The following is a 20710-nucleotide window of genomic DNA, read 5'->3' as shown; positions in this document are numbered from 1 at the left end:
GTTTTTATGTAAAGATTTTAGTAAAAGACAAGTAAAATGTATTTTATCGGTGTTATAAAAATTATTTATTAGTCATTGTTTTGAAAGTAACTGTAACAAATGTTCTTGCAACGAAATGGAACTTAACAAAACGCACGTGGAATGACAATTAGCCCGTGACATTCCAATGCCGAAAACGCTAATTGGTGCTGTAACATTCCTCGGCGGACCCGGTATTGATTTATTTGTCGTTTTTAAATGTTAAAACGTACAGAGTGACTTCTGGTGAGTAGTTTTCTCCTAAATTAAGAATTCAAGCTCTGTTTTTACTGATTACTTTTTATTTGTTGTTCGTATTCTTTAACGGGAAGTAACAATAATTTAAGGTAAATAGAATTAGGCCCTGCTTGACATTTTGTATTCTATATGAAAACTCAAATATCTGTCGTTTTGCTCTGTTAATTGAGTGTTTAGAATGAATTTTCTTCCACAATGCCAGTAAATATGGAATGTAGCCAGTTACGAATAAAGCTAGGCCTACAATAACTTGTTGAACATGGTCCATTTAAAGTTAAGAAAAAGTTACGCCCTTTTTGGGGGGTGGGTAAAATTTTACTCTGATCCATTATCACGTTTTGTGCTTGAAAATATCGCATTCCCATGTTTAAATGTGTGCTTTGGTCGTTTCTAGCGTTCATTTCGTTCGCAAATGACCTAATCAACCACACAATATTTTGCACTAAGGTAAGGACTTGGTACCCTAGGGTAGGTTAGGTTAGGTGTGGTTGGTTAGGTCATTGCAAACGAAACAGGTGTCATAAATGTTTAAAGCACACTTAGAAATCGTACGAAAATAATATTCTCAAGTTCAGAATGCAATAATAGTTTTAAAGGCAAATTTTACCAAATGTTTGTCTTGTTACTGGCTATAATAATTAACTAAATTGTGTGAGAGATAGTCTAGGGATGTAAATTTTGCAGAAAAGGAACCATTCCCCCCTCTCCCAGCTTAGGAGGAGGTTAGGCCTGGGATATATCATTGTAATTACCATTGTTTAGCCTTGTTGAAAGTTTGCATCGCTGAAGGCTGCCATTTTATCATAACCTACTTTAAGGTCCTGTTATCATGGATGACAAAAAATGCATAGGCCAAAGTAGATTGTACATTGAAAGTCCATATAGTCAATTTATTTGATAGCAACGACAGCAAAAATATAACCCCAATGTAAGCTATATAGAAAGTAATCAAAGGAAAATTCCAAAGGTAACTGTAGATGTTAGCAATATTTGTCAATTTTTTATGTGATTCTAGTAAAAAATGATTTTAAAGTGAACAGTGCCATTTAGAAACGGTGAATCAAGTGCTTTAGTTAGGCCATGAACTTTAATTGATGCATTAAGGTGTTTAGGAAGAGTACCAGCATCCACTAAATTAGTGTTTGAAAATGATGACTGTATTAATAAGAGGCCAGTAACTGAAAATATTTGAAGGAGGTGCAGAGGCCTGTTTTCCCTCAAATTTAATTTTAACTATAAATTTTGTTTCACATTCACGTGCCATGTGAAATCAGAACACTGCACTGTAAATTGAATATCAAAGAGGTAATACTAATACCAAAATACAAGTACAGGCAGTCCCTGGTTATTGGCGGGGGTTCTGTTCTGACAGTGTGACGATAGGCAAAAATTGCCGATAACCAAAAATCGGTGATTTTCAGGGCTTATCAGCGTCGTTAACCGGAGGTCAGCACCTCTGTTAAGTATGGATCAGTGCCAGTACCCAATTATTGGCACTGATAAGCGAGAATCAGTGATTTTCAGCGCCAAAAATCGCTGATTTTCCTCACTAGACAGGCCCCATCAAACCGGATTGCCGATAACCGGGGACTGCCTGTACTGTAAATAAGATATAAAGTAGTTTAATGTTAAGCATTGGAAAAATACAAGAAATATATTAGATAAATGCAAAAATTTATTTGAAACAATTATATATATGACAGTAGCTGAAAAACATGGCAAATCTAGACTATTGGCATATCAATACAAGGTCTCTGGTAAACTTAGTGAGACAACAAAATTGTACTGTATGTGTACATTACCCACATCATTTTTTAAGTATGGTAAATGATTCATAACCATCTTCAATTTACATTGTTATTCAAATTACATTACATTTTTTTTAGGTTGAGGTAAGAGATGCTGGACATTCGTGGCCGCGTTGTAATTTACAGTACTGTGGGCTGCCCTCATTGCTTGGCAGCCAAGAATAGTTTAAAAGATGCTGGCATTCCTTTTATAGAGGTTTCTGTAAACCGTTTCCCAACTGTGAGGACTTGGTTGCAGGTAAGATATAAAAACTTGTCCATTTTTATGTTAAGATTTACTTTAAGGTAAATTAAAAAATCTTCAACTGTTATTTACTGTAGGTTAGTACACCAAACATGCTGATGTACTTCTCCACCTGTGATATGGTAGGTGGTTTTAAATGAAGATTAATCTAAACCAAAAAGAGAATATAGTAAAACTACTTTACTAATGCTATATGCCTGGTAGGCTTGGTTGAAGTCAAGTGTCATATACCTTTTATATCCGAGTTTCACAAGAACAACACTATATGAGCAGCCCATATAGAGGACCCTCTTGTTCTTACTTGTCCTGATGTCAATAGGTGCTGTACTTGTGGAGCAGTTGAATTTGGAGTGATTAGGTTTGCCAACTTTCCATTTATATTTTTCATTTCTCAAAATCTGCAATGCTGTTTTTTCTTGAATTTTTATTAGTTTAAGTCTACATATGTTTCAGCTCCAGTAATTTTGTAAGCTTGTGTAGTTTTGCATGAACCATGCTAAGTGATTAGGAATTAATGTTAGGCAAGTGCATTTTTTATTGCCATTTTTTGATTTTGTAACATTGCTCATCATCATCAGGAGACATTTTTTGTGGTACTAATGGCAGAGGTTTAGCATTCGAATAACACTTTCATAATCTTTAGACATACAGAATTTTAAATAATTGTCTTGGTCCAAAAATATAAACCTCTTTCACTTGGGATGTGATATTCCACCCCATCAGATTGTTATTTAGCAGCAGTCACTTCTGCTCATTGATGCATTAAACAGAGACTAGGCAAAATGAGGTACATTATGGGGCTTGCCATGATGTCTGGAGAATACTTACATGAGAGAATGACTTGAGAATTTTTATATAAGTAACTTACCGAGTAACTACACAGCTCTTAGTTTCTGATATCGCGGTAGTTTAAATTTGTAATTTGTGGTAGCGTTCTATTGTTCTGGTGTAGGTAACTGTACCCTGCCCACTTTCGGGGAAGGATAGGTACAACACAGCTGAAGAGCTCAGTTTATTTCTGCCGGTCAACGACTGATCACTGGTTGTTTGAGCAGCTTTTGTTTGGATTTTGTTGCACTGGATGGTTGCGGCATTCGCCATCTTTGGTGAAGTATTCTGTACTTTAGTAGCATTGGCGCTAATTATGTTAGCTTATTGACTTTTCCCGATTGTGACTGTTAGCGTCTGACTCTTGTTTGACTAGTATCCGGTTTTGGAGCAAAGGCTGCTATACCAGACTTACTTGAGCCTGATATAACTCTCACACTATTTGCTGTAGTTACAGAGGGCAAGTATGCTCTCTTGACCTTTCTTGTGAAGAATGTAAGGATTGGGATCAGGGGAGATGGAAGACTTTGACTTCTCATTTAGACAAGCTCGAAAGAAATAGACAGAGAAAGGCGGCTGCTAGAGCCGAAGCCAGGGTTCTCTTGATGTACCCGCTCTTTCTTCTACTGTGACTGCTTTTTCCCCTATTACCAGTCCGACTTTTCCAGCAACCACCTAGCTCCCAACCTTCTGAACCCAATGCCATTGTCAGTCTCGAAGCTAGGATAGACCATAAATTTAGTCTTTTAGTTAATACTGTGGAGGAGGTGACCACTCGTCCCATCAACGCTCCTAGATGAAGGTCCCTGTCAAACTCCCCTAAACCTGGGAGGAGGCAAACTGGAGGTCCAAGGGAGGTCAGTAATGTTTGCCCATGGGTAGTCCCCCTCCGCTGAGCCTGTTGTACGTGGATCCCAGAACTCGGTGGACAGCCACTGGAAAGGCGTCCAACTCAGAGTGCATGTGTTATCATCCAGTGATTCAGATTCCAGTTGGTGCTTTTCAAGTGCATTCAGGCCATTGAAAAGGCCCTTATCTACTGCTGAGCGTGCTTCCCTGCTCCCGTGTAAGCAGATCAGAGAACAGGAGCATAGTCCCAAACCTTTATGTAGCTTTTGGGATAACCCCAGTCGTGCGTCTCCTGGTGTTTCAGTGTCAGAGCGCCAGTGTTTGGTACTGAAATGGGCTTCCTCTTATAAGAAGCAGTCTGAGTGCCCAGCTGGAGGCCTGTCCTGGACATCAGTGCCCTGAATTTGTTCAAGCTACAAAATTCAAGATGGAAAAGATAAATTTGTGTGATATGTTGATAACAACTATTGAATACTTAATCTCAACCTGAGGCTTTGTAGTACTGAGGTCTTTAAAGATTGCCTATATAAAAATAATAAAAAGAATTCAGTTTGTAGGAAGCAAGGGATTATTGAAGATGTGGGCTTGGAAATAACCTTTTTTTATTTCATGCATGGAGATTGATCAGTTATGTTTCATTCTTTTTCATTTTCTCTTATACTTTGTATACAATATGAATTTTTATTTTTTCTGTATACATATGAATTTTTATTTTTTCTGAGCAAACCCTGCAGGGGTGTAGTGCCATCAGTGCACCTCATGCAGTGCACTGTAGGCATTACTTAAGGTTCTGTGCAGTGTGCCTTCGGCCCCTAGCTGCAACCCCTTTTGTTCCTTTTACTGTACCTCCTTTCATATTCTTTCTTCCATCTTATGTTCCACCCTCTCCTCACAATTGATTCATAGTGCAACTGCTACACTTTTCAAACCTTTTACTGTCAATTTCTGTTTCAGTGCTGAATGACCTCATAGGTCCCAGTACTGGGCCTTTAGTTAAATTCTATTTATAATTCAATTCAGTTCTTTCTGAGCAAATGTGGAGTTTACTTTAGTAATATGCTTTCATATGATGGGCAGTCTATTAGTAAATAGGATGAGTTTTAGACTAGGATTGCTAGCTGTTGCTGTAGTATGTTTAGGAAAAATACACATTGTTCTTAAAATATGAAGTATTTTAATATAATGTTAAGTACATTTGGTAAATTGTAATACGACTTATGGCAGGGGATCCATTCCAGCGCTGCGCCGTAAGTTGATTTCCGCCGTAAGTCTGCGTTTCGCTGTTATCGGCATTTTGCTGTTATTGGCGTTTCGCCATTATCGGCGCTTTAACAGCACTTACGATGCCATCACTTGATGTTTGGCACCATAACTTGATATTGCATCAAGTTACAGCACTGTAAGCTCCATTAACTTGATGCCTATTCTTGCTGTTAGCGCTATCAATGGCGCTTACGGCACCTTAACTTCATTCAGCATCACGTTATGGTGCTGAAAAGTGCTGAAGAGTGAATCTGCTGTAAGTTGGTGTCGCTGTAAGTCGGTGACGCACTTATTTGAAAATATTAGTAATTGTGATTCTAATTCTTGTATTGCAAGTCTACTTGTAATACAAGAAATTAAAATCATTATACTTTATCATTACTTATGTGATCTGCTGCACCAGTGGTAAACTGAGTATTATATACTGTACTGCGATAGAATGATTTGATCAAATTCCTGCATATAAAATCCTTATCTTAGTTTAGGTGTTTAATATTCCAGAGGCATACTCCAGAAAAAGCATGTTTGTTAGTTAGAAAGTGTTAAGGAAATTTATTGAAGGCCCAAATGTAATATGCTCTAATTTATAAACTTAGCTTACTATGTTCAGGAAATTTATATGATCAGTTAAGACTATCTTTCAATTCTTTAGATAATTTTTAGGACATAAATAGAAGAAAACATTATTTAAGATTTTTATGCTTTTATTGATAATAAGTACTGTAAAATAGCTTTAACAGACTTACTGATAATAAGTACTGTAAAATAGCTTTACCAGACCATTTAGTAAGCTTTTGTATGGTTTATTTATTTCACCAAAGGCATATATGGCTATGGCAATATAAAATGCCACAACTCATTTGCAGGGCAAAACAGGCAAGACAAGTGTTCCACAGATATTCTTCAATGAAACGTATGTTGGTGGAAATGACGACTTGCAGAAAGCCCTTCAAGATGAAGAAGCCTGGAAGAAATTGGTTGAGGACATTCAAGAAAATGAGGCCAAAGAAGATGAGTTGGTAATACCACATCCTTCTGAGGCTGTTGATGTACCTGGTAAGAAGTTATGCTGTCACCAGATTCAATATTTTCATTGTAGTACAGCCAGCAGCCATGTAGTATGTAGTGGAATCTATAGTATCTCTGTAAGTGATATAGCAGCAGAAAGCTAATCCTTTTCATTCTTAAAAGGAGCATGCAGTTAATAAGGTTTATTGGTACTGTACTGAAGCTACTCATGTGCTTTGCTCATACTTTTGTTACATTGTTCTTCACTTTTAATCAGTTGTACGGTATCATCATTAGTATACAGTGTTTATTAATCTGATTGAGCCACTTGACTGTAGATCTCAGGGATGCACACTCTGGTATAGAAGTGACTACCTGTACTGGAAACAGCCTTTCTTTACATGTAGTTCTTTACCTCTTATGGTCTGATGAAGTAACCAGCAGTATTTTTAGTGAATACTGTTGCCTGCATTGTCTCAGTTTGATTTTTGTTAATTTATTTGCAGAAAATGATCATGATTAATTTTCTTGCAGAAGATGAGACCAAATTTGTATGTGCAAGTGACCCAACTGTAGCAGTTATTGAGGAATTGAAGGAAAGTGGGATCCTTCGTAGTCAACGTTTGTCTTTATTTTCTACCGTAAAGAATGCCTTCTCTGGTCAGCAGTTTGTTCAGTGGATTATGGAAAATAAGAAGATAAGTAAGTACAGTGTTTTAAAACAAATAAACTACATATATAGTATTTTTCAAGTTAAGGGACTTTGATTGTTGAAAAATTGTTCCTGATATTTTTATTTATAAATACAGTATAGTATTTTTACATTTATTAATTCATTACATTACTCTGTGGCAAAATTGTTGCATATTGTTGGATGGCTAAATGACTAGAGGCATAGATTTTTCTTATTTATGTAAGTAATACTTGGTTTGTGGTGTAAAGGATAAAATTATAAATCCCTGTTACCTTCCTCGGTTTGACAGATAACACACAACTAAATGTTCTTATTATGTCAACATCTACCATATTTATTTGCCTCGTTTAGTAGATCCTCAAAGTAATGTGTCCATCATTCCATTACAGCATTCTTTCTCTTTCTCATTAATTTATTCATTCCAATCTGTTACAGTATATACTTTACCCTTTCATATTCTGTCTTTTCTCAGTTACTGATCTTTTCTTGATACTTCCTTTCTTTTGTGTGAAGTGTTAAGGTTTAGATTGACCTCTGCCCTTTTTAGATTTTTTATTACCTCCATTCTCTTCCTATAGACTTTTTGATTTTCCTCCCTGCCTGTCTTTGTCACAGCTTGAAGCCTATCTTCTTCAGTTGCTCTCTGTACTGTTCAGCCTGCCATAATCTCTCTCTCTCTCTCTCTCTCTCTCTCTCTCTCTCTCTCTCTCTCTCTCTCTCTCTCTCTCTCTCTCTCTCTGTTGTTTCATACACTTCTTGTGTGCTGTATTTTGCTGTAGAGTTTCCACCGTCTCTACCTTATATTCTACTTGCTGAAACTTTTTCTTACCTTTTCATGTTTTTAATATTTTTGACTGACTCACTTTTTATCATCCATTTTTTTATCTTAGGCCGTAGTACATTTTATACTTTTAAACAAGTAATATTAGAAATAATTATGTGCTGTCAGTTTAAATTTATGATTGCAGAGAAATATTTTTACATAAATTTTTCAGATGAAGAGGAAGCCTTGAAAATTGGAACCGAACTACTAACAAAAAAATTCATAAAATCAACTCAGGATGGCTCTACATTTGAAAATAGTGCTCAGTCCTATTACAGGTAATTTTTTGTCATTTTGAATGTATCACTACATTGGCAGCATTTTATCATTATGCCATTATTATTTTGGGACTTGGCTAGCTGTCGTGTGTTTAAAATAAGCATTTATTTCTAGGTATATAGGTTTGATTTAAATATATGTTTTACATTGTCAGACTCCACATCCATCTCGAAAACTGTTGAAATACAGTACATTAAAACTCTGTTAGCTAGTCAGTTGATGAATCAATATAGTCTTTGTAAACTAGTGAGGATAAACATAATGAATTTTATTTGCTTTTATAACCAAGACTTCCAGCCAGGTGGAAGAGTTATTTTAATGATCTCAAATATATCAATGGCACATTATTTTAATCAGGATTCTTATGGCAATATAGTACAGTACTGTATCTGGCCCTACTGCTTTCTGCCTTAAAATGGCTACTGACATTTGGCAGTTCTGGCATAATTCTAATGAAGATCAATTTATATTTTACTCTTGGATATACTCTTTCCTAAGTAGTCTTTGACCACTTAAATATTCTATATTCTTACCTAAAACTCCCACTCCATGATTCATTTTGTTTGAAACTCAGTATTTTTGGAAAAATCCTAAGGTGACACATTTTCTCCAGATTGTCACTTGCCCTTTGAGCTAGTGTGTGGCAATATTATTTAGGCACTGCATTTCACTTTAATTTTGTGGAGGAAGTCAAACCCAAGGTGACTTTAAAATTTAAAATAATATAGTAAAGGAATACTATATATTTCATTTTATTTGGCTGCTGTTTGCTCTGGGGATACCAGTAGAGGGATGGATCTCTAGTAGTCTTTGCCTAAGACAGGTCTTAGATAGAGCCTTGGTAGCATCTTTGCCATGAGGCTTGCAGCTTTCTTCCACGTGCAGAAGCTTCTGGTAAAAGAATTAGCGTGATTTATTAAAAATATTGGCCTGTGTGTTTCAAGGAGCCACATGGTTGAACATGCCATTTGTTATAAGACCTTCCATTTTGTTATTGGACCTTCCAGCAAAAGGAGGTAAAGAGAAAGAAACTCCTGATGCAAGGGTGACAGAAAATGCTGAAAACATAACTTCTTGATGAAATGATTCTGAATATTTGATGATGATATTACCCTTAACTCCAAAATATTTTTTGTTGCTAGAATGTTCTCACTCTTGGTAGTTTGTAGCCACCTGAGCTAGTTTTCTTTTAAAGAGATTGTTGGGAGAGGTTTTTCCATTTTTCTAACAATACTTTAATAATTGTTAATTAGGTCATTGTTTGGAGATATACATACCATTTGGCCTTCTCTCATAGCCATACCTTAGTAGAGAACTAATGTTATCACCTCTTGTGAATGTGCTTCTGGAATTGTGTTGATACACATTTAGTAGAATGTCATCTGTATTTTTTCGAGGCACTTCCCAAAACCAGAGGTATTTTGTATCATTTACTGCAAAACTGTGGAACAAATTTCCGAGTAGTGTTATAGATGTTGATGCAGAAGGGTTTGAGAGTCCTGTTAATGTTAATTTCATGTTGTGTACACCATCCCTTTAAATTGATATTACTTTTCCAAGTGCTGTTTATGTATGTATCTGTGGGGCTTTTGCAGATTTTTTATTTAATTGTCTCTATATCTGGTATAATTGACTTGTTAAGCAAGCTAATAACATTGTTGTTTTTTCAATTAGAGTGTGTGCTCAAGTATTCATTATAGATTCCTGTGACTTTGCTAAACTATTCATTCTCTGTTCACATGTAGAGGAATGTCTCTGCACTTTACTCAAGTTGCTTTATACCACATGTTACTTTGTAAGTGTCTTCTTCATTGCATAAGTTTTGTTTTCTTGCAAAAGCTGACTAGATATGTAATGAAAATGCCCTAGTATAATCCAAGCAAAAAGTAAAGAAACTTGAAGTGGACGGTGAAGAGAAGAAATGAGATCAGATTTCAAATTAGTAGTAAATCTACCTTCTAAATGGGAAAAGATTTTATGGGGATCAGTGAAATATAATCAGTAAATTAATTTCTCAGCTTGTGAATGTAACAAGAAAGAGTACTGAACCAACTAATTCAAGTTGTATAAGGGGAGGATAGACTTCCTTTTCATTTTAGTGGAGCAACACTGGAAGTATATTTAATAGGGAAACAGTAAACTTTTAAGCCATAAATACTAAAATTCAGGGCCTATCCCATTAATTCCCATTAAGAAAGGGAACAAAAGCCAAAATAAGTTGTCAGTGATCCAGACATGATTCAGTAAGGACTCTGCAAAGCCTGAAAAAACTGAAAGAAAGGAAAATGTTACAAAAATTTGACCCTCAAGCACTGTATATAAAGCATATGTAAGGGAATGATTGATATATATGAAACCATCTTGTTTTTAAATTTTTATATTCTGTTTTGAAGTATCACAAATAAATTTCCTGTTCATGGAATAGTTGACATATGTCAGTTATTTGCAAGGAAGCTTCTTGAGAAGCTGTGTGAACAATTGCGATCCACGAATAACTGGTTTGATATCCAGCTTCCATGAAACTAGTGCAGCTAGCTCATGTAATGTAAGTGGCTTCTTGAGGGTTTAAGTATGTCTTTGAGTAGAATTTAAGAATTATCTATGTAGTATTTAACTTAGTCAATCTTTTTTAAAAAGAAAAGAACTGTATTTTTAAAATTTTGGCTAACAGTTATCAGCTGTTTGGAAAAAGGCAGGCCAGCAATAGCTAAACCCTTATGATGAGAGTACAGTACTGCATTCAAGTACTGTACTGCACTTTGCCATTGCAAGTTATGTTTTAAATTTACTACCACTAAAATATTTAGCTCCTACTATTTCATTGCAGCTTAAATGATAACAGTGATTCACTGGCCTTGAACGCTGGATTAACTCAGAATTGTGTAGTTGAGAATGCCAATGAATTATCCGAATTGCTTCGCCGGCTTATAATCCGTCTCTTTGATGATCATGTTTCTTCAGATGGCAAGGTATGTGTTTGATAAGCTATAAACAGTAGTTTAATATGTTTTTACTAAGTAACACTGTTTTCATGAGAATTTAATGCATTACCACTTATAATTATATTAAAACACTTTTTATAATACAAGAAAGTGTCTTCTTACAAACCCATCAATCGCATGCAGTGTAAGCATACATTTTTTTATCTCAAAGTTCTGGGGTTTACTACTTACAGTATTTCTTGCATAACAATATACACTGTACTGTACTGTATATGGTACTAAAGGTTCTTTGCAGTATCTTCACATTCTTCCCACCTTTGGGCTCTTCCCACCTAATTGTCCAAATTCTTCAATAACTCAACTTCTCTCTAATTTTCACCTCTGATGTGAGAGCAAGTCCTTTGGGCAATCTTTGTGAGAGTTGAGAAATGTGACTCAATGGTGTCTTTAAACTAATTTTTAGTGCTGTAATAATATTCAACATCAGGTTCAGCAAACAGAGCAGGCATAAGAAGAGCAATAGGCATATCAGAAACAGCAGGCACAGCAAGTGAAGGCAAGACAAGTGACCTAGTGACATTGAAATGAATACATATACAGGCAGTCCCCGGTTTACGATGGGGGTTCCGTGTTGCAAGCCGAAAATTGTCGTAAGCTGAAAAATCATCGAAAACCGTCAAGAATCCTAAGAAAATTTCACTTTTAGTGCTTTGGGTGTATTGAAAACGACATTTCTTCCGTCGGATTGGTGTCGTAAGCATCATAACCCTGGAACATGCGTCGTAACCTTGGAACATCGTAAGCTGGACCTGTCGTAACCCGGGGACTGCCTGTACTCTTTAAACTGCAGGAAAAGTCTTTGATAATGGAACATCCACAGCAGGCAGGGCTTGGGTCAAGCAGACAAGTTGTACCATAGCCTAAGCAGGATAAGTAGATAAAGGCAGACAAGCTGGCTAGTTACTGGAAGATGCAAGTGTGGAGTGGGCCATTAGGAAAGCTACCAAGTTTGAATAAGAAGTCTGATCACCAGGCACACTAAGTGTAGCAGGAACTGCGTTTGACAGGAATCTGCAAAAGCATATCAAAGTCTGCCACACTTTACCTTTACCATGGAAGATGATCTAGAATTTGATCAGGAAACAAAAGACTAGGGAACAGAAGAATCTCCTATCTTGACTTGTACAACATCCTCTTCTCGTACCATGACCACTGGGTGGAAACATGTCTCAGTGAGTGAAACCAAACAAAATTTGCTGCAATAGGTACTACACAGCAAATAAGGATTTGTCTTGAGAGGGACATGAAGTTGGGACAGGATTTACCAAGAGTACTTTAACAAGTTCGTTTGACTTAATAAAAAATACAGGTTGAATTTAACTACGCAGAAAAAGACAGCTCTTCTATAAGAAAAATCGTAAAATAAAGCTGCAAACAACACACAATGGGGGCAACCTTCACGGTAGTTAAATGCACAGCAGTACAAAATATTGCACAATTGATGTAAAATGGAAAATCATTCACATTGCTGAAAAGCAAAAAGCATTAATGACATCAATTCAGGCAATGATAGACATTAACTAGTGTGTAAGAAAAAGTCATTATCACAAATTCTAAAAAATGTATAGACTCATCTAGAATTATCTAAACAAAAGACACTTTAATTTTAACAATTACCCAAAAATAATCTGGTACAAAAATATAGACTATGATACACAACACTAAAAGAAATATGGGTAATCAGCAAAAAACTTACTTTACATACAACAAAGAAGGGAGTTAAGATAGACCTAACCTACCTCTCTGGGGTAGCTGTATGATTTCTTAGGTAGTACTACACAAAGAAAACAATAAATTGTACCAAAAATAAATTTACCTAAAGGAAGACATGAAGTAACATTGGAAAATACAGTACAGTACCCTGTTTGTACCTGAATTACTTAAAAACAATGAGTAATGAAAGATGTTGAGATTTCCGAGCCCAAAAAAGCTGCAGAATTTCTGATTGTGTTGTACTTTACCAGATTGTTTGATCTTGAGATGGTGCATATGTGAACAATTACTCCTGTGATGGGAAACTAAAAGGCTGAGTCCTTGGACGTTGTAGACATTATGACTGATGAGGTTGTTGTAAAACAAACATTTACAGGATTAAACTTCTAAATTTGAGATTAAGATAATTTTCTCTCTCTCTCTCTCTCTCTCTCTCTCTCTCTCTCTCTCTCTCTCTCTCTCTCTCTCTCTCTCTCTCTCTCTCTCTCTCTCTCTCTCTCAGGTGAGTGTCTCTGTGTAGTCTGCTCTAATGCAAACAATAGGTACTCTAGATTGATGGGGTTGTGATGAAACAAACCTTTACATTATTAAACTTTTAAATTTGAAATTCAAATAATTCCCTCTCACTTTTTTAGGTAAGTTAGATAATAAGTATACAGTACTGTTCTTGAGAAGAAGTAGCCATTAGAATGACTATATCTGTGGCTTTGGAATACAGTACCGTTATTATGACCACATCTGCAGCAGTGGGGTACTTGAGATGTATCCATGACAACTTTAAAGCAGCATGGCTTTGATAATTAAATGCTGTGGTTCAGATAACTTGATCTGTGCACTAATGCAAGATGAGTTTCTGATTGTGGTTCTGTTAAAGATGAGACATACAAAATAGCAGTGATTGGTTTGACATTTGTTTTGGTCTAAGTGAAGTAGTGTGGTCAGGTGAGATGTGGAACTTCTTGGAAAGGGAGTTTCACCCAGCATAGTTGCTACTTTGCTTGATTGTTAGGTAGAAATTAGACTTTTTCCACTTGTATAGAGCATTATGGTATAGGTCGAAATTCAGGGATTTGTGTTTTTGAAAACGAAAATATTTAAATTTGGAAAAATATTCTTTAATTGTGCTTTTGTTAAATGAACAAATATATAAAATAATTTAGTAAAGTATGCATTCATTCTTTTCCCTAGACAGTGAATTATAAAGCCATCAAAGAAAGTGAGACTTACAAGGAGTATGTAATGCTGTCACGTGAGTTACAACATGTTTCTGTTGAAAACATGACCCAGGATGAACTGAAAGCATTTTTCATCAATATATACAATGCGCTTGTGATTCATGCTACAGTTGAAAATGGCCCACCAACAAACTGGCTGTCAAGATATAAGGTATATTATTTTTACATTCTGTACTATTTATATCTCCTTACATTTAGTGCATGTCTTTATTTTTATCAAGATATAAAGTAGATTATTTTTACATTCTGTATTTGTATTTCCTTACATTTAGTGCAGGTCTTTATTTTCCTCAAGTCTTCAATAGCTTAGCCACTTTTATAACTCTTCCTTATATACCGGTGTTGGCTGCCTTGAACCCCTAAAACATGTTTGAAGTAATTTTTTCTTTATAGGCTTATTCCTGAACTCCATTTGCAAAGGAATAAATCATGTAAAAGACTTCCAGAATCCTGGAATTTATTCTAAAGCTCTTTGGCAGGACAAGCAACATTTTTGTAGGGCATAATTGAATGAATGTAGATGTAAGCAGCAGTCAGAGATTGGCCAAATGGAGAGGGTGTGCTTGTCTCAGGTTAATTGAGCAACTTAGATAAGTTTTACATGGTATAAGGCATTCGATGACTAATGAGTTTGTATGAAGAATGCGATTTTTATAATGAGAGTATCACTTCTGTGATGAACCTGGTGGGCACAGTATGAAACTTGGTGTAATTATGTATGTTAACGCTAGGTATGAACATTTGTGTAGAATGATATGTATTTTTAAATGTATTTTCTTTCAGTTCTTCGATAAAACATCCTACCTGATTGGGGGCCATGATTTCAGTTTGAATGAAATTGAAAATGGAATTTTAAGAGCAAACAAGAAAGGTGTTATACAGCTCTTTGCTCCTTTTGGAAAATCAGACCCAAGACGCTCCTTCAGTCTTATTCAGGTAGGTTGTTTTACTCTTCAGAAGGCTTAAATTTACTTCACAACAATTGAGTCAATATAGCAAGCTTTTTTTGTGGGGACAAGTGAGACTGGGTGCTCCTGTTCACAAAGTAAGTTAACAGCAAAGTTCATTGTCACAGTAAGTGTATCCTTGAAATTTTCTTGAACATGTAGTGAGGAAACAATAATAATGATCTTTCATATCGTCATACTGCTGTGTTTGTGGAGAGCTTGGCTGTCTAAATTTTTAGCAGGTTTTATTATGGACTTTGGATGGATGTTTTCTTTAATTCAAAAAGGGATTGATATTTCAGCAGTTATACTTACAATTAATGAATCTTTAACTTGTTAACCTGTGTACCAATGATGTCTGGATTTTTTGGCACTGTAATGGTGTCATATGAGGTTGAAGATTATCTTTTTGTTTTATGAAAAATAACTAAGATAGGCTTACTTTTTCCATAATGTAGTTTGTTCCAATATGAAAAATAGTAAGAATAGTTTTCCCCTCAAGGCTATCTTTTTAATGTATAAAAATGCATCCCATGTACAAGCTAGTATGTTTATTTTTGTTTTAGAATATGTAAACGTAACACCAAGTTTCATTGCCCCTTTCCCATGTTCCCAAAAAAGTTATCGTAAGCAGTAGGTTTAAAGAGCACTAGAATGAAATTAATAAACTTATGTATCAGTAAAAATACTTCAGTCATTCTGTTATCTTCTCAGGTTGATCCAAGGATCCATTTTGCACTGAATTGTGGTGCAAAAAGCTGTCCCCCAATCAAGACTTACAGTGCTGAGGTAAGTCCTTGAGAAGTAATCATACTTTAACCTTTACTGTATTTGTTTTTATGAACCTGTTAAGCACAAAATAGTCTTACTCTCAGTGAATACTTAAGTCACACCAGCATGAAACACCCTTGGGCCAGATTAGAGAAAAGGAGTCATTCCACTCCGTAACTCCTGTGGGGTTAGTTTTGCTGTTCTGTTTCCTGTTATGATTTGCCAAATATCTGATGATTTTTTTACTGATTTTGACCATTTGTCTTGGCGGGTCATGTTTCACCAGCAAAGGGGTCAGAGGTTCAAGGTCAGCCATCCTACTCTTCATGATCACATTCCTGGTGATACAATGCTTGCATACCTGGAGGTGTGTGTCATCCTTGACTACCTAACTTTATGCCTTATGTATTTGAGGAGTCTCCTACTTTGGGATTATCTTCCTATGCAGACCTATTAGTGTACTTATGAAAGCTACCAGTCTTGATTAGTCCGTTATTGTTCCACTGACCTCTGTTACAAGAGAGTTGATTTCTTTCACCTGGGTCTTCTCTTCTCTTCCATGGCTCCTCTGCATTGTCTTTGCAGTTCATAGCACTGGTATGGTGGATGAGTTTGTAAACAAAAGATTTTTTTACAGTGAAATATTTTTAAAAAAATTCATACACTTTTAGTGCCCTCATCTCTTTCTGCACTATTTGAGATGGAGGTTGATGTGGAAGAATAATGCTTTCCTTGCCATTTGGCCCAGTGGGTTGCAAGCTTGGCATCCACAGTGAGTAAGTGATATTGTGGGAGAAAATTTTGAAATTTGAACCAATTGCATTTATTAATGTAAGCATTAGTACACTATTCCTTTAGCAGAAAAATAGCAAGAAAATACTTTTTGGGTTGTAAATTGAAACCTTACTTTATATTAGTGGTTGCTGATGATGCAACACTTGTGGGTGTAGTAAAGTCTCCACTTTTGAGACGTGAAGCTGCCCTCAGTCTCAATCAGGACATGGACTGGATCAGGGAATGGTGTACAGTAGTCAGTGGGGTATGAGGCTGAACTCCAGTAAAACAAAAACACTGTTGATTAGCAGATCTTGTACAGATTTCCCATCCCATCCTCTCTTCCAGGTGGATGGAACTTTGCTGAATGAGTCTGAAGCTTTATCTATTCTAGTTGTAATCATTGACTTACATCTAACTTATTGAGAAACATCTAATGAAAGTTTCAGCAAATGCCGCACAGAAGTTAGGTACACTGTATTGTTCGTTGGGTGTCATGTATCTATAACAGCGATAAAATCGGTGCTACCTGGTTTAGGTTGTTTGTACTCCCTTACTAGAATACTGTTCTCTGGTGTGGATGTCTGCTTCTGCCAGAGATTTATCTCTTTTAGATAGAGTGGTTCGTGGTGGTAGGTTTCTGTTTCCTAATAGTAGTAGTTATGACTTGGACCATCAATGGATGGTCTCTTGTTTGTCACTTCTTCATAAGTTGTATTTCAACAGGGATCTTTGACAATCACAGTTAATCCCTGATCCCCTTTATCTGCTGAGAGCAAGTAGATTCGCTGAACAGCAGCACCAATATGCAGTAAGTGTGCCTTGCTGTTGAACTTCTCAGTTCCAGAGGTCCTTTATTCCTCACTACCTACTGTTCTTGCATTTTAATACATTTTTATTTGTTAACTTATTTATTTTTTTCTTTTTTAATGTGGAATCTCTTCTTTCTGTATTTCCCTTTACCTCCTCTTACTTCTTCCTGATGAACATCAAATTCTTTGGAAGCTTGAATTTCAAGTCAATGGCCCCTGTGGGCGTGTCCCATATGAATAAGTTTCTTTTTCTGAATAAGAATAATAATAATAATGGTGTATATAGATAGCAGGCTGTTCTTGATGTGCCAGAATTTGCTTTGCTCTATATGGATGTGACATCTTGACCTTTTTTTTAATTGATGTTTTGGTAGTGAATTCGGCTGAAATACATAGCACAAAAAGTGAAACTTTATTTTATGCAAACATCTTGACTTCTTCCAGAGCTGAAAATAAACATCATAGCCTACCCTACTTGATGTATTGTACAGTGTATATTAAACCCTTAGATTTTTGAGGGATCCATAACTAATATGTGGTAAAACATGCATTGTCCTGGGTTTCTGCCTATAATCTGAGAAGTAATGTTGTACTGTGTAATGTAAATTTTTGTATAATGATGGAATGTTGTGAGGTCATTTTGAAATCAATCAACAGTACATTTTGGTATCTTTTGAAAATGTATAACAATAGAATTGAAAATTATTTGAAGATGTAAAACAAAATTGAAAATGATATTTAGTGTGAATGATTCATTGAAGTCCGATGAGATTAGGAAAGACTTTACTTTTCATAAATAAAAATATAATGGGGATTTATAAATTATTTTTGCACCATAAAAAGTATAAATATCCCTTTTAGTGACATATATTGCTGCTATTCATGTCTGTAATTTAATTTAAAAATTGTAAAGAAAATAATGAAAAATAAGCAAAAATTTTGTACATTGCTAGGAGATAGAGTTAAACTATCCTTCAGTATTCTTCAGATGTGATATATGAATTTGTTTTATGGACGATGTCATTTGACATGACATAATTTCAAGGGATGGGATTTAAACCAAGTCACTGGAATCTCAAAGAATCAAAGAGTTAATAGACTCAGAATTGACAATACTTCTGAATATTTGTTCTTTCAGTTTTCAACATATGTAAGAAAAGCCAGGGGGAATATTGGATACTAGCAGACTAATTTCCAAAATTTGGTAACCATTATTTTGTAGTATGTTGCAACATGTAAAATTATATCTGAACATTTATGAGTTTTTGTACCAGATTACTAGTGATTCTAAGGATTCTTACAAAATTTCAGAATATCAATGATGAATTGAGAGTAGCAACAGAATCATATTTGGAAACAGATGAAGCACTGAAGATTGATGTGGAAAATGGTATCGTTTACTTGTCTTCACTTTTGCGATGGTATGCCTCTGACTTTGGAGATTCAGCTGAAGATATCTTACGATGGGTATCCCGTAATGTTGCGTTTGCAGAGAAAAAAGAAGGGCTAGAAAAAATTCTAGAATCAAAGAAGTGGAAAGTACGTTACGTAACTTATGACTGGGCATCAAATGAAAAGGAGTAATTTTTGAAAACTGTAAGTTCAGTGAATGGTCAAATGAAAAGGCATAATTCTTGAAAATTGTAAGTTGCATGCTGCAAGGAGTTTTGAACAGGTAAGCCAAGTCATAATGTATAAGTGCACTTATAAAGTATATCTGATGTATTTCAATGCACATTCCCATAATTGTATGAATATATTTTGTTTTTGACTTGGATGGTTGTATACACTTTTAATCAAGTTTAATGATGCCTGGGGCATCCAGAGATGCATGGTGCTCTACCATCACTTATTTGCCTTGAGCACTGTAACTTGTCTTTTAGGGGTCTGGTATATTTCTATCTTTGGACCAAGTACCTCTTTATTTTTCCATCCCATTCTTTTTCTGCTACTGTCTAGCCCATGGCTTGGCCATTGATGTTATGTTATGAAAAAACTCAACTTTGTAGCAAGAAAGTCTTTCCTTTCTTAGATCGGTTTACAGTTTTTTAAGTTTTTCTAATTACTTTTGACTAATTTACACATGTAAAAATTAATGTTTTTTGTTGAAAGGTGCTTTATTCCAGCTTTGCTTTGAGAAAACTCTCATATAATTACATGTTAAGTATTTTTATTTATTTATTTTTTGGGGGGAGGGAATAATATTGGATATATCCATATCACAGTGGCACTTGCCTTATGTTAATATTTGTATCGAGTACCGCATTTTGAAAAATTGTAGGTGATTAATTTCCATCTTTGGCAAATGCTTCATTCTTATTTTCAGACTTTATATGCTTGTTACTCGAGTGAGAAATATAGTTTAAGATTCTGAAATATGAAGGCACAAAAGTAACATTAGCTGTGATTGTATAGCTTTAATTAAAAAAGTCAAAGGGACTTTATTCTTAATTGTACTTACTGTGCTGCTCTTATAGGCTTGTAAAATTCTACCTGCTTGTTATGAACTGCTTAATTTATTTATTTGACTGTGGCAAAAGTATGGGTTCAGCAAAAAGACTGTAGTGAGTGTGTAGATGATATTCATACAGACAGCATTAATCTTTATATGAACATGCTAGACTATACTGAAGAGCTCTGTATGTAGTTTTTTCAAGCACTTTAAACCAGGTGCTTGTGTAATACAAGTACTTTTATAAAGTAATCTAGTTTCACACTTTTATGTTGAGTATATGAATCATTTTATTGTTGCAGAATGCTTATTTTTGACACACTTTTGTTTTGCATAGCTAGCCAAATAGAGGTGTCTCCTGCTGCAACTCAAGAAATGTTAATTACAGAATTTCTGTAGACATGCTCAAGTCTAATAATTATTGTTTTATGTGGCTCAGGTATACGGTAATGCATGCTTTTTAAATTTCTGTGTAGGAAGGTAGAATTATTTTTATACTGACAGTTGTTTTTTATACCTCTGACAAAAGAATTACTTTTTTTAGAATAGTTTTATATATTTATATTTATTAACATCATCTAGTATATGGTTTAAAATTGTATCAGTTATTTTATGTCTTCAGTTTTTCAGGTTTTAACTGCCTGTTTGTTCAAAAGTGTTAAATGTCATCAACTTAGATGTTTATAGATAATACAATTAATACAATTATATTTAAGATAAAAGTTGTCTAGTAACACCTCAACTTAACAGACCTTTGTACTTTGTACTCAGGTACATTGTTACAATTTGTTTTTGCTGTGTTACCATTTGAGATGTGGTACATTTTTAGATAAATCTTTGAAATTGTTTCAAGGGTAAAGTACAGTTTATTTCTTATCAGAAAGTCAGACCCCAAGATGTCTGATAAGTTGAGGTGATACTGTGCCTATATC

The 20710-nt window shown here is 35.2% G+C and overlaps 1 protein-coding gene across 1 annotated transcript; it reads left to right on the top strand.

Annotated features, from left to right (window-relative positions):
• The first annotated feature begins 107 nt into the window (after positions 1–107).
• Positions 108–19500, top strand: LOC136841485 (uncharacterized). Its single transcript, XM_067108428.1, has 10 exons — positions 108–264; positions 2163–2322; positions 6135–6324; positions 6811–6978; positions 7966–8071; positions 10900–11041; positions 13976–14173; positions 14806–14958; positions 15684–15758; positions 18638–19500. The coding sequence occupies exons 2-10, from the start codon at positions 2176–2178 to the stop codon at positions 18908–18910; spliced, it is 1452 nt and encodes a 483-aa protein (XP_066964529.1). The 5' UTR covers positions 108–264; positions 2163–2175; the 3' UTR covers positions 18911–19500.
• Positions 19501–20710: the final 1210 nt, after the last annotated feature.

Source organism: Macrobrachium rosenbergii, chromosome 9 (genome assembly GCF_040412425.1).
Source record: "Macrobrachium rosenbergii isolate ZJJX-2024 chromosome 9, ASM4041242v1, whole genome shotgun sequence".
Taxonomy (NCBI): Eukaryota; Metazoa; Arthropoda; class Malacostraca; order Decapoda; family Palaemonidae; genus Macrobrachium; species Macrobrachium rosenbergii.
Note: the sequence above shows the minus strand (reverse complement) of the source record. Positions and strands in the feature narration are given on the sequence as shown.